This window comes from Nerophis ophidion, linkage group LG21 (genome assembly GCF_033978795.1).
Source record: "Nerophis ophidion isolate RoL-2023_Sa linkage group LG21, RoL_Noph_v1.0, whole genome shotgun sequence".
Classification (NCBI taxonomy): domain Eukaryota; kingdom Metazoa; phylum Chordata; class Actinopteri; order Syngnathiformes; family Syngnathidae; genus Nerophis; species Nerophis ophidion.
In genome coordinates this window covers 26,441,787-26,456,410 of record NC_084631.1, presented here as the reverse complement: position 1 = coordinate 26,456,410, position 14,624 = coordinate 26,441,787, and the positions used below count along the sequence as shown (strand labels likewise).

General features: G+C 40.7%; 1 protein-coding gene across 5 annotated transcripts in view; it reads right to left on the bottom strand.

The window, feature by feature from the left end:
* Positions 1 to 1,878: 1,878 nt before the first annotated feature.
* Positions 1,879 to 14,624, bottom strand: part of ppp1r9a (protein phosphatase 1, regulatory subunit 9A) — a 160,227-nt gene continuing 147,481 nt past the window's right edge. For 4 of the 5 annotated variants that reach the window (XM_061882368.1, XM_061882372.1, XM_061882370.1 and 1 more), the window contains 9 exons: positions 13,170 to 13,305; positions 12,202 to 12,272; positions 11,463 to 11,550; positions 11,272 to 11,341; positions 9,113 to 9,155; positions 7,797 to 7,907; positions 7,588 to 7,611; positions 3,555 to 3,737; positions 1,879 to 3,485 (listed from right to left, as the gene is read on the bottom strand). In XM_061882368.1, the coding sequence (XP_061738352.1) occupies positions 3,321 to 3,485; positions 3,555 to 3,737; positions 7,588 to 7,611; positions 7,797 to 7,907; positions 9,113 to 9,155; positions 11,272 to 11,341; positions 11,463 to 11,550; positions 12,202 to 12,272; positions 13,170 to 13,305 (891 nt within the window). In that variant the 3' untranslated portion in view covers positions 1,879 to 3,320. The remainder of the gene's footprint in view (positions 3,486 to 3,554; positions 3,738 to 7,587; positions 7,612 to 7,796; positions 7,908 to 9,112; positions 9,156 to 11,271; positions 11,342 to 11,462; positions 11,551 to 12,201; positions 12,273 to 13,169; positions 13,306 to 14,624) is intronic. The other variant, XM_061882371.1, reaches the window with a different exon arrangement.

Sequence of the window (14,624 nt, the reverse complement as noted above, 5' to 3'; positions counted from 1 at the left end):
TGGGTGCCATGATTGGGTATAAAAGCAGCTTCCATGAAATGCTCAGTCATTCACAAACAAGGATGGGGCGAGGTCACCACTTTGTGAACAAATGCGTGAGCAAATTGTTGAACAGTTTCAGAACAACATTTCTCAACAAGCTATTGCAAGGAATTTAGGGATTTCACCATCTAAGGTCTGTGATATCATCAAAACGTTCAGAGAATCTGGAGAAATCACTGCACGTAACACTAAATGCCCGTGACCTTGCACCCCTCAGGCAGTACTGCATAAAACACCGACATCAGTGTGTAATAGATATCACCACACGGGCTCAGGAACACTTCAGAAAACCACTGTCAGTAACTATAGTTTGTCGCCTACATCTGTAAGTGCAAGTTATAACTCTACCATGCAAAGCGAATGCCATTTATCAACAACACCCAGAAACGTCACCAGCTTCACTGGGCCTGACCTCACCTAAGATGGACTGATTCAAAATCAATCAATCAATCAATCAATGTTTACTTATATAGCCCTAAATCACTAGTGTCTCAAAGAGCTGCACAAACCACAACACAAACCACTACGACATCGGTAGGCCCACATAAGGGCAAGGAAAACTCACACCCAGTGGGACGTCGGTGACAATGATGACTATGAGAACCTTGGAGAGGTCGAAAGCAATGGAAAATGTAAAATGTTTTGTGGTCTGACGAGTCCACATTTAAAATTGTTTTGGGACACTGTGGACGTTGTGTCCTGCGGAACAAAGAGGGAAAGAACCATCCGGACTATTAGAGGGGCAAAGTTCAAAAGCCAGAATCTGTGATGGTATGTAGCTGTTCTCCATCTAATGCCCAAAGCATTGGCAACTTACACATCTGTGAAGGCACCATTAATGCTGAAAGGTACATACAGGTTTTGGAGCAACATATGTTGCCATCCAGGCAACGTTATCATGGACGCCCCTGCTTATTTCAGCAAGACAATGCCAAGCCACGTGTTACAACAGTGTGGCTTAATTGTAAAAGTGTGTGGCTGACTAGACTGGCCTGCCTGTAGTCCAGACCTGTCTCCCATTTAAAATGTGTTGCGCATTACGAAGCGTAAAATACGACAACGGAGACCCCGGACTGTTGAACAACTTAAGCTGTACATCAAGCAAGAATAGGAAAGAATTCCACCTGAAAATTTTCAAAAATTGGCCCCCTCAATTCCCAAATGTTAACTGAGTGTTGATAAGAGGAAATGCCATGAAACAGTGGTAAAAATGCCCCTGTGCAAACTTTTTTGCAATGTGTTGCTGCCATTAAATTCTAAGTTAATAATTTCTCAGTTCGAACATTAAATATCTTGTCTTTGCAGTATATTCAATTGAATATAAGTTGGAAAGGATTTGATAAATCATTGTATTCTGTTTTTATTTACAAATTACACAATATACCAAATTCACTGGTTTTATGTTTTGCATGTCTCAACAACAGGAATTACCTTCAACTGGATTAATTTGTGTTGCTATGCAATTCACAACTGTGGCGATCTCCGCCCTCGATCCTCTGTTCCTTTGCAGGAAACACCACACCTTGGCTCAGTGGGTTACACTCTTTTATTCTTTTTACAACAGTTTATATCGTTCAGAGTTCCTTTTCAGCTTCTGTCTCTTCACGCTCAACAGCGGGCTCCTCCGTCTGGCTCTCACTCCCAGTTCGCCAGCCCCGCTCATGGTTTCCAACGCAGCTGATAAAGGAAACAGGTGATTAGATAACTCGTCCCAGCTGAGGTATCTGCTCACCTGATTGCTGCCGCACATGCTCCCCTGCATTGGACGCGTAGGACACGCCCCTCTCCACAACAACCTTTTTAAATGATGACCAAAATGAAAACTGCAGACCAACATCAGGGACAGCACATTTTATTGGGGATTACAGGTTAATTATAGCTGCCCTTTCAGACATGTTCAGAATGCAAAAAGTCAAGGGGAGCACATTGTGGCAACTATGAAGGACACATGCCAAATAAGCCCTTGTGGGCACGACTCAAACACTTTTCTTGTTTTGGCCTGCCAGGAGCACCAGTGTCTCGTTTATACACGTTGCATGTCTCCCACAAACATTTGAATGCACCTGATGCAACTAGAACAGAAACAATATGGAAGAATACATTTTGATGGGTTTATTGGAGCAGCGTATGGAGGTCAAGTTAAAGCACAATGGAACACTTTGTTCTCTTTCCACAGCCTTTTAATGTTAAACCGTTAATGTTATGGTAAATCATTGAGTTGAAATACAGATATAAACAAACATGTCAGTCATAACTGCGTCATTGCACGGAGGAGTCTCATCAGAATCATCAGTATTAAACTGTTTGCATGATACTCCTAGGTCATAATAAACAAAGCATCTCGAGCTTGGTGACGGCACCTTCTCGCTATTTATTGTAAACCTACTGATTGATTCAAAGGAATGATAAGGACGTCGCTTCAAAACACAATTAAGTACATATCAAGTCGGAAACCCTGTTTAGAGAAATCGAGCAATGTTGACCTGGAAGGGAAAATATGAATTGCATGTCCTTTCCAGTGGACCATCAACATATTGATTGTAATTCTATGTTTTTATTACAATGCCTGAGCACAAGAGAACCATCTACATCATATATATGGCTGCCTTCCTAAATATGTGTAGTCCAAAAGAACTTGTGATGAAAAAGGAATTTTCTAGCATTTCTAAAGGCAGCATTTGGATATTTAAAGAGAATACAAAAAGAGGTCAACGCGTGTTACAAGCTGTATACATCAGCGGGAAATGTTTTTCAGGGATTAGCTTTGGTCATCTACAAATGTTCCTTCATTGAAGTGTTGGATACTTTTATACTGCAAGGAGCTCAAGTTCAATGACAGTATTTGCATTTCCAGTCTGGTTGGATGAAGTCTGAGGGTGATGCACCAGCAATCCGGGTCAAATCATGGCAAATTCTAGGGATGTATTAAAATGGCACATGAGTCATCATCACTGGACAGGGAGATATATCAAAAGGATTTGGAAGGGCAGGTACAGGATCAACACATGTTGACTAGTTTCTACTCTGAAGATGAATAAATAAAATCAATTTACAACAGCAAACATCAAAAAAATAGAAGAGATTCGTTTTTTAAATGCCTAGAAATAAAGAGTGGGTGTCAAATGAGACAAACTTTTAGTTTTGGTTTACATTGCTTGGTGGTGGAAAAAGTTGTCCCCCAAATCTGCCAATGGTTATTTTGGAGTTTAAACCTGTAGGGGCGTCCCACAGGGTTCAATTGTGGAGCCTTTTGTCTTTAGTATGCGGAGAGGCTCCACTTATCGCCCTTCTTTCTGCTGCAGCTCCAGCTCCCTCTTTCGGAGTTTCTCACGGTGCTTCTCCACTTTCTCACGGCTCCTCTTGGCCTTCTCCGTCAGAACCTTAAGGTCCTTAATCTCTTTTTTGATCAAGGTACGGTCCTGGGAAGAAGTGACTCCGAGGACCTGGAGAATACCAATGATCATCCAACATGACTCTGGTATTTCCACAAGCACGCCAGTTTTTTTTTTTACCTTGAGATCGGCGCTCTCTAGTTGTAGTAGCTGTTCTCCGTCTATGTTTTTGGCAGTGAATTCTGGGATATGTTGTTCTAAGTTAAGACCCACCAGCCAGCGGGACACTTGCTGAAGGGTCCACTCTGCCACGCTGCGGTTCTGCCACTGGTCCTGCTTGGAAAGCCGGCTTTCATCCAGGACCTAGCAGCGGGAATCCCAACAGAAACACGGTGAGCAAGAAACAATGGTGATTTCAAAGGTCATCTGTCGTCCACATGGCACAATACAATACATGGACCACAAATGATAAGAATACTCCGTGCGAAATATGTTTAATAGATAGTTTAATTATGCTATGCGTTTTGCAGTTGTCGTTAAAAACAGAAAAGACACCCTGCAATACAGAGGATCATTTGAGGAGTGTCTTGCACTAGGACCTTAAACTGCACAGCCTTCCTGTCTTATACAGGATCTTTGAGTATTTTATTTTTGCAAAAGGACTATAAACAGGATAGTGCGCCTGTCTTATAGAGGATCTTTGACTATTTTATTTTTGCAGTCGGACTTAGTGTGTGAATGCGAGTGCGAATGTTGTATGTCTATCTGTGTTGTCCCTGCGCTGAGATGGCAACTTGTCCAGGGTGTACTCTGCCTTCCCCACAAATCCAGCTGAGATACGCCCCATCATCCCCCGCCACACCGAAATAGACAAGCGGTAGAAAATGGATAGATGGATGGACCTTAAACAGCACAATGCTCCTGTCTTATAGAGGATATGTGACTGTTTTATTTTTTCAGTAGGACCCTAAACAGCACAGTGCTCCTGTGTTATAGAGGATCTCTGATTGCTTTGTTTTGCAGTAGGACCTTAAAACAGCACAGTGATTCTGTCTTATAAAAGATCTTTGACTATTACTTTTCTGCAGTAGGTTCTTAACAAGGACAGCACAGTGGAAGAGGGGTTAGTGCGTCTACCTCACAATACGAAGGTCCTGAGTAGTCCTGGGTTCAATCTAGGGGTCTTGGAAAAAAATCGATTCGAATTTGAATCGCGATTCTCATGTTGTGCGATTCAGAATCGATTCTCATTTTTTAAAAATCTTTTTTTTTTTAATCAATCCAACAAAACAATACACATCAATACCTTAACAATGCAATCCAATTCCAAAACCAAACCTGACCCAGCAACACTCAGAACTGCAATAAACAGAGCAATTGAGAGGAGACACAAACAAGACACAGAACAAACCAAAAGTAGTGAAACAAAAATGAATATTATCAACAACAGTATCAATATTAGTTATAATTTCAGCATAGCAGTGATTAAAAATCCCTCATTGACATTATCATTAGACATTTATAAAAATAATAAAAAAGAACAGTAGTGTCACGGTGGCTTACTGTTCATCGAATCTCATTAGCTTGACAACACACTGTTACCAATATTTTCACAAAGATAAATTAAGTCATATTTTTGGTTAATTTAATAGTTAAAACAAATTTACATTATTGCAATTAGTTGATAAAACATTGTCCTTTACAATTATAAAAGCCTTTTACAAAAATCTACTACTCTGCTTGGATGTCAGCAGACTGGGGTAGATCCTGCTGAAATCCTATGTATTGAATGAACAGAGAATCCTTTTGATCGGGAAAAAAAATGTTTTTGAATTGAGAATTGTGTTGAATTGAAAAAAAAAAAATCGATTTGTAATCGAATCGTGACCTCAAGAATCGATATTGAATCGAATCATGGGACACCCAAAGATTCGCATCCTTAGTTCAATCCCAGGCTCGGGATCTTTCTGTGTGGAGTTTGCATGTCTTCCCCATGACTGTGTGGGTTCCCTCCGGGTACTCCAGCTTCCTCCCACTTCCAAAGACATGCACCTGGGGATAGGTTGATTGGCAACACTAAATTGGCCCGAGTGCGTGAATGTGAGTGTGAATGTTGTCTGTCTATCTGTGTTGGCCCTGCGGATGAGGTGGCAACTTATCCAGGGTGTACCCCACCTTCCGCACGATTGTAGCTAAACTAGGCACCAGCGCCCCCCGCGACCCCAAAGGGAATAAGTGGTAGGAAATGGATGGACGGATGGATGGGTCCTTAAACAGCAGAGAGCTCCTGTCATTTACAGGATCTTTGACTGGCATTCTGCTGCAGTAAGTAGTTAAAAACAGCAGGGTGCTCCTGTCATGTAGAGGATCTTTAGTGGCATTCTGCTGCAGTAGGTTGTTATAGAACAGCAGAGGGCTCCTGTCATATACAGGATCTGACTGGCATTCTTCTGCAGTAGTCCGTTAAAAACAGCAGGGTGCTGCTGTCATATAGAGGATCTTTACTGGCATTCTGCTGCAGTAGGTTGTTAAAAAATAGCAGGGTGCTCCTGTCCTATAGAAGATCTTTGACTGGCATTCTGTTGCAGTAGGTTGTTACAAAACAGCAGGGTGCTCCTGTCATATACAGAATCTGACTGGCATTCTGCTGCAGTAGTCTGTTAAAAACAGCAAGGTGCTGCTGTACTATAGATGATCTTTGACTGGCATTCTGTTGCAGTAGGTTGTTACAAAACAGCAGGGTGCTCCTGTCCTATACAAACCTCGTTTCTATATGAGTTTGCAAAATTGTGTTATATGTAAATATAAACGAAATACAATGATTTCCAACCCATATTCACTTGAATGCACTACTAAGAAAAGATATTTAATGTCCAAACTCATAAACTTTATTTTTGTTTTGCAAATAATAATTAACTTAGAATTTCATGGTTGCAACACGTGCCAAAGTAGTTGAGAATGAGCATGTTCACCACTGTGTTACATCACCTTTTCTTTTAACGACACTCAATAAATGTTTGGGAACTGAGGACACTAATTGTGGAATTCTTTCCCATTCTTGTTTTATGAAGAGTTCAGTCGTACAACAGTCTGGGGTCTCCGCTGTCGTATTTTACACTTCATAATGCACCACGCATTTTCGATGGGAGACAGGTCTGGACTTTGCGTCGATAACAGTCTGGATGGTTCGCTTCCCCGATGTCAATTTTTTCCAAAAACAATTTGAAATGTGGACTCGTCAGACCACAGAACAATTTTCCACTTTGCATCAGTCCATCTTAGATGATCTCGGGCCGAGAGAAGCCGGTGGCGTTTATGGATGTTGTTGATAAATGGCCTTCGGTTTGCATAGTAGAGCTTTAACTTGCACTTACAGATGTAGCGACAAACTGAATTTAGTGACAGTAGTTTTCTGAAGTGTTCCTGAGCCCATGTGGTGAAATCTTTTAGAGATTGATGTCGGTTTATGATACAGTGCCGTCTGATGGATTGAAGGTCACGGTCATTCAATGTTGGTTTCCGGCCATGCCGCTTACGTGGAGTGATTTTTCAAGATTCTCTGAACCTTTTGATATTATAAGCCGTAGATGTTGAAATCCCTAAATTTCTTGCAATTGCACTTTGAGAAATGTTGTTCTTAAACTGTTTGACTATTTGCTCACGCACTTGTGGACAAAGGGGTATACCTCGCCCCATCCTTTCTTGTGAAAGACTGAGCATTTTTTGGGAAGCTGTTTTTTATACCCAATCATGGCACGCACTTGTTCCCAATTAGCCTGCACATCTGTGGGATGTTCAGAATAAGTGTTTGATGAGCATTCCTTAACTCTATCAGTATTTATTGCCACTTTCCCCAACTTCTTTGTCACGTGTTGCTGCATCAAATTCTAAAGTTAATGATTATTTGCAAAAAAAAAAAGTTTATCAGTTTGAACATCGAATATGTTTTCTTTGTAGCAGATTCAACTGAATATGGGTTGAACATTATTTTCAAGTCAATGTATTCCGTTTATTTTTATATCTAACACAATTTCCCAAATCATATGGAAACGGGGTTTCTAGAAGATCTTTCACTGGCATTCTGCTGCAGTAGGTTGTTAAAAAACAGCAGGGTGCTCCTGTCATAGATTGAACAGCTCTGATGTAGGTGTAACTAATGTTGGGTAATGAAACAAAAGCAGTGACAACAAACATTTGCTGTTGTAAGTCTCACCTCATCCTCAATCATATCCAGACTCTGCATGTGGCAGCACAGGAAACAAAGCAAAGGACAAGCGAGATAAAAACAAAAGCCTAAATAACAACTCACTGATGGGGATTTTTGTCTATAGATCAGACAGGAAGTGTGCGTCTGATGCGTCCAATGAATACTCATTGGCAGCATTGCCAAGGAGAGTGTAAAAATAATAATGATAATTAAACCTCATCCGAAGAGAGCGCCAAGTTGTGTCCCAAAGTTTTGGCTTCACCGAGCAGCCCGCTGATCTCCACTGAGCTGCTGCTGCCACTCACATCCTCACTCAGGCCGGCTTCCTGAAGAACCACAAACACAACCCTTAACCCACAGGAGCTTCAGGGAGGAAAATAATTAGAAAAGGTCATTGATTAGTGGGTGGAGCTTGCAAATGTAATCAAGGTTGGGTTGTTCACCGCATAGTTTAAACAAGCAGGTAGGTCAATATTGATTAATGGAGACAGAATTCCAAATAAGCACATCAGGAGTCTCATAAAGAAATTGTTTGTCAAGCTGCAAGGAGGAAAGATTAGGCAGATCACTCATTTTTTAAAAGGGATTGCAGGAAAACAAGTGTGTATCCTCGCATCAGCAGCAGCAAATACTACATGAATACAGCACCAGGTATTACGAATAGGAGAAGAAGCGTGGTTGTGTAAATGCTATTATATCCCATTACGTGAGCAATGGCAACACTTAAAACAGGGGCATCCAAAGTGTGTCCCGCAGGTCATTGCTTGAAAACAATAACACCAACAAAAACAAAGTGGAGTAAAAGAGCAAACAGGTGTAATGTAAAAAGATATTGTTGCAATATTGACACAATAATTGACACAAAGCTGCCATGTTGGCAGATTTTTTTTTGGATTGCTCAAAAAATAACAACAACTTAATATATGATGGGTAGATCTGAAGTTGATCTAGAGATTTTAGCCTCGACTCCGACATTTAAAGTGGAACTGCACTTTTTCATTCACATGTTTTAATTTTTTATGCATTCTAAATAAAAAATAAATTTTAGAAAAAATCAACTAACTATGCAGCCAATGGGATACTCCGATTATACACAGGTCAAAATACTACACTATTGTTTAGTAAAACTAACTTGCAGTATGTTGTATTAAAATACCAGTCCAGTCAATGTGAGAACAATGGTTGCTCATAACCAATCTTTTGAGCGAGTACAACCCCCAAGTAGTTTTATTACAACATACCTGTAGAGGACAAAAATCCTGGAAATATACAGCGTTTTTTTGGAAAAAAACATGAGGTCAGGTTTTTGATATATTCAATATTTAAAAAGCAGTGACTGTCTTGTGTTACATTAAGATATTGTATGTAATTATGTACATTAATATTCTATATATGGTTTAGTCATACCAGACAGTGTATGTAATTATTTACATTAATATTCTATGTATGGTTTAGTCATATCAGATATTGTACGTGATTATGTACATTAATATTCTATGTTTGGTGTATTAATTTGTCCAATGTAATTTACCTTGAATTTATTTGGGCTGTCCTCTGCTGACGTCCGTGTGCAACTACAAGACAATACAGAGATATCACATGATCATTATTGCACAATATCTGAATAATCAGATCCATTTGTGATCTTAAAACAAACAAAACCCTCCTTTTGGCGCAACAGTAGGCTCAATAAATCTAAAATAAAATAATCTGAATCCTTCCCCCCTCAAAGACTTATTTTATCTTCCTGAGGACCAGTGTCCTCGTTTTTCCCCCAAAACATATTTTGTCAGGATCAAACAAAAAGGCCCTGCGATGAGGTGGCGACTTGTCCAGGGTGTACCCCGCCTTCCGCCCGATTGTAGCTGAGATAGGCGTCAGCGCCCCCCGCGACCCCGAAATGGAATAAGCGGTAGAAAATGGATGGATGGAAACAAAAAGAAAACATTTGGAAAATAAATTCAATTAAATTCATTCAAATTAATGGAAAACAAATAAATGCATCAGTGTCCTCTGCGGTGCAATTTTGTGTTCTGCACAACTGGGTTTTTGTTGTTTGTTTAGAGATTTGTAGGAATTAGACTAAAAAAAGAATAGTTGACTGCAGAGGACTCTGGTTCTCAAGAGGATGATATAAATATATATATATTTTAGAGATGGCCGATAATACCTACCGATATTATCGGCCGATAAATGCTTTAAAATGTAACATCGTGAATTATCGGTTTCCAAAAGTAAAATTAATAATTTTTTAAAATGCCGTTGTACGGAGCGGTACACGGACGTACGGAGAAGGACAGAGCAGTTGCGTCTCCTGGTCAGCAGGCCCACCCTTTTCCCCTCTCCCACACACAACACAGGAGTTGCAGCATGACTGCAGCATGAGAGGTTTACTGGCGACTCTTGATGACCTCATTAAACCGCCGCGAGCGGAGCATAACAACAACAACAACAATGTGTTATTGCCGGTTCTGTAGCCGTGGCTAACAAGCAAGCTCGCTCGGTGACTGACTAACGACACTATGTCTATGTTTTGGAATTATTTTAAAGTGTCTCTTACGGATAATAAACTGGCAATTTGCAATGACTGCAAAAAGTTGGTTATGCGAGGAGGAACCAAGACCTATTCCTTTAATACGAGCAATTTGATCTCCCATCTCTTCAAGAATCATAAGGAGATACATGATGAATACAAGCGGAAGATGGATGAAAAGCAAACACAGAAAAAAAAAGTAGTACCACACAGTTGTCGCTTAAGCACTCCGCCGAGAAAAAACAAAAATACAACAAAAACCACCCCATGGCGAAAGCCCACGTTGTGGTCAGGGACAACACACGCAGTGTGTCAAAAGCTACGGAGAAGTTTGGTACGGCTAGTCTGCCATGCATGGCACACACTTTGCAACTTGCAGTGAATGGAGCTGCCCTGTATCAACGCAGCATTTCAGAAGCTCTGACTGACTGCTCGGCCACTTCAAGCACTCACCACTAGCTTGCAGCACATTTGTGTTACTCATACAAATACGTTAGAGCAAGGCAGATTGAGCCCAGTTTATAATTTCCTGTTATACAGTATACCAGGCAGTCTTTTACTAAAGGAGGACTATGTTATTGTTTAATTTATTACTCTAGTATACTCTGGACTGAAACTGTGTGCCTTCATTGTTGTTGTAGCTGTTGTTTTGAGACATGTTTAAAAAAAATGCACTTTGTGAAAGTCAAAGTATAGTATTTCCCATAGTTGTAGTGGGTATCAGGATTATCTCAGGGAGAGCATGTCCTAAATTCCAAGCTGCTGTTTTGAGGCATGTTAAAAAAAATAATGGACTTTGTGACTTCAATAATAAATATGGAAGTGCCATGTTGGCACTTTTTTCCATAACTTGAGTTGATTTATTTTGGAAAACCTTTTTACATTGTTTAATGAATCCAGCGGGGCATCACAACAGAATTAGGCATAATAATGTGTTAATTCCACTACTGTATATATCGGTATCGGTTCATATCGGAATCGGTAGTTAGTTGGACAATATCGGCAAAAAAAACATTATCGGACATCTCCAATATATATATATATATATATATATATATATATATATATATTAAAAAAAAAAAAAAAAATAAAAAAAAAATATATATATATATATATGTATATATATATAAATAAAATGTGACTTCTCAGCTTCTTACCCAGACCTGGGGGGGGCAGGTTTCTGCTCCTCCATGCGTCGAGAGGGGCTTGATGTTGCAAGAGAAGCTACTGTATGATCAGAAACATTGAAGCATGATATTTGTGTCATATTTATTTTGTGTAACACATATTTAGAATAATACTATTACATTTCTGATGTAATGTGTTGTGTGTATATAGGACTACAAACCCTCGTTGAGTCGTCTGGGGAAGCCATCAACAACACTCGTAATTGAACCAAAGCGACTGTATGCTGGACTGCTGCACCTCTCTAAAACCTGAGGATGTATAGTAGAGGTGTAAACTCATAGTTGAGGGCTGGAGGGAGTAAAATAAATGTGAAAAATCCTAAAACTTGAACCATTTCTCAATCGATGGCAACTGGACTGTTTGGTTAGTCTTAGAAGACGTTTGGCCTCTCATCCGAGTAGACTTTATCAGTTCATGCTCATGGACCTAGATTGGGCAGATCTAGTCTTAAACCTAGATTGGTCAGATCTAGTCTGAGACTTAGAAAGGTCCGATCGTGTTCAGTTGGGATGGATTGAATGCCCTCAGGTTTCAATTTTGCATCATTTCTAATTCCTTCTACCTGTTTCCCCTGGAAATCCTTGTTTTTTATTCACGGCTAATTCTTGATTGTGAAGTTGTTTATTCCATGTGAACTACTTCCGTAAGTAACAACACTTTAGTGCGACTCTCGTCACACTCGCTGAGGGAAAAGGAGATGTGACGGTGTGGCCAAATCAATAAATGTGACTGAGCTACGAGCAGCATGGAGAATGCTTGGAGGCTTACACACACACGATACACTCATTAAACTCAATGTGCTGACCTTTACGTATGTTCCAGTCATGTTGTGTGTGTATGTGTAAATGTTGGCTGAATGACCTTTCACCCTATTCAGTACACTGTGTTCAAATACTAACCTCTCCCTCTGTGGAGCTCATACTGTCTCCTCTGCAGCTCTTCACTCTGCTGGGGGAACCCTCTCTCACGTCTGCACGCACGCACGCACGCGCACACACACACACACACACACACACACACACACACACATACATGAAAAACAGCCCTATAGCAATATGGATGTGGACGTTCTAATATTATTACAGCATTTTTTTTTTATGTCATATCATTTGAATTCTATCATTTCATTTTACCTCATGTATTGTCTTATTTCATATCATATATCATCTAAGTTTATCTAATTTTATTTTCTCACCTCATAGAACATCTCATCATTTATGAGTTAATCTAATATCCGATATCAGGGGTCCCAAACATGCGGCCCGCGGGCCAATTACGGCCCGCACTTTGATATGACAATTTAATGTATGTGCGGCCCCCGAGTTTAGTATGAACGGAACTTGACAGCGTCATACTTACCAAAGTTCCCAATTTTCCCGGGAGTCCTCTTAATATCAGTGTATCGATTCTCTGGTAATCACCGCTGATTTTTATCCAATCAACTATACTCAGGGGGTGCTGCAATGGCACCGTTCTTAACACCCTCTCAATATTTCAGCGGACGGGTGGGTGGCGGGCGGTTGTGGTTCTGATAAAATGTTGGTTCGGGTGGACGGCGGGTGGATGATGACTTTGGTGATGCGGTTGCGGATGACATAATCGCATACCCGCGCATCTCTAATGTATACATACATACACTAAAGCGTTGGTGTCTGCACATTCCGCCCACTTGCTGTGATTTCTCTCATGTCCCAGCTGTCTCCTGGCCACATCTTTTCTAGCGCTGCATAATCATTTGGATGCTTTGATATTCAGTCGCACTTGTCAGACATTAAGTTCTTTATGTGTAACATAAAGCCAGTGAGAACTTCAAGTTGGTTATTCCTGGTAGTGCTTCTGTGCCGCACAAATACGGAGCTTGGCTGACCTGGGGCTTGAGCTGCAGCTTTAGCGGGGCTGTGCGGAAGAGCACAATGCCTTTCGGCGCCGTTGCTGTTGTTGTTGTTGACCTGGATGTTGTTCTGCTTCATCAGCTGCATTAGCTCCGCCTCCAATGTCGCAATCTGTTGAGGGGAGCCAGTCGATCAATGCTAATTGACAAAATGATGACGGACACCCAGGGTAGTATTTGAACAAAAGTATTTAGACATGTTAAATGGTAAATGAGTTGTACCTTCAAGGTACTCAATGCGCTTTGACTCTACTTCCACATTTACCCATTCACACACACATTCACACACTGATGGAGGTAGCTGCAATGCAAGGCGCTAACCAGCACCCATCAGGAGCAAGTGTCTTGCTCAGGACACAACGGATGTGACGTGGTTGGTACTAGGTGGGGATTGAACCAGGGACCCTCGGGTTGCGCACGGCCACTCTCCCAACTGCGCTACGCCGTCCCTTGTTGCCATTAATATTATAAGAAGTAGGGAGGACTTTGTTTGGCGGGGTCAATGGGACGTTTAGGGATAGATACCTAGTTTGGTACTTTTATTGGCATCGTTGGTGCTCACAGGGTATGGATTTACATCAAAAAAACTAATTTTGTTGCACGTGACGTCACATCCGATTGTTTAAACGTTTTGTGGGCAACGAGCACTCAATCTGGGACAGGACGACTATACTGTGAGATTTTGGCCAAAAACGTCCTTCCCTCAGGCAGATCATTGAAGATGAGTCGGGGCTGGATCTTCCAACATGACAATGACCCAAAGGACACAGCCAGGAAAACCAAGAAGTGGTTTCATAAGAACAATATCAAGATTACAGAGTGGCCTAGCCAGTCCCCAGACCTAAATCCAATTGAAATTCTTTGGAGGGAGCTGAAAGTCTGTGTTACTCAGCGACAGCCCAGAAACCTGACTGATCTAGAGAATATCTGTGTGGAGGAGTGGACCGAATCCCTCCTGCATTCTGTGCAAACCTTGTGAAGAACTATAGGAAACGTTTGACCTCTGTAATTGCAAACAAAGGCTACTCTACCAAATATTAATGTTGGTGTTCAAATACTTATTTTCAGCTTTATCACACCAATAAATTGTTAAAAAAATCATACAAACCCTGTTTCCATATGAGTTGGGAAATTGTGTAAGATGTAAATATAAACGGAATACAATGATTTGCAAATCATTTTTAACCCATATTCAGTTGAATATGCTACAAAGACAACATATTTGATGTTTAAACTGATAAACATTTTTTTGCGCAAATAATTATTAACTGTAGAATTTGATGCCAGCAACACGTGACAAAGAAGTTGGAAAAGGTGGCAATACATACTGATAAAGTTGAGGAATGCTCATCAAACACTTATTTGGAACATCCCACAGGTGTGCAGGCTAATTGGGAACAGGTGGGTGCCATGATTGGGTATAAAAGCTGC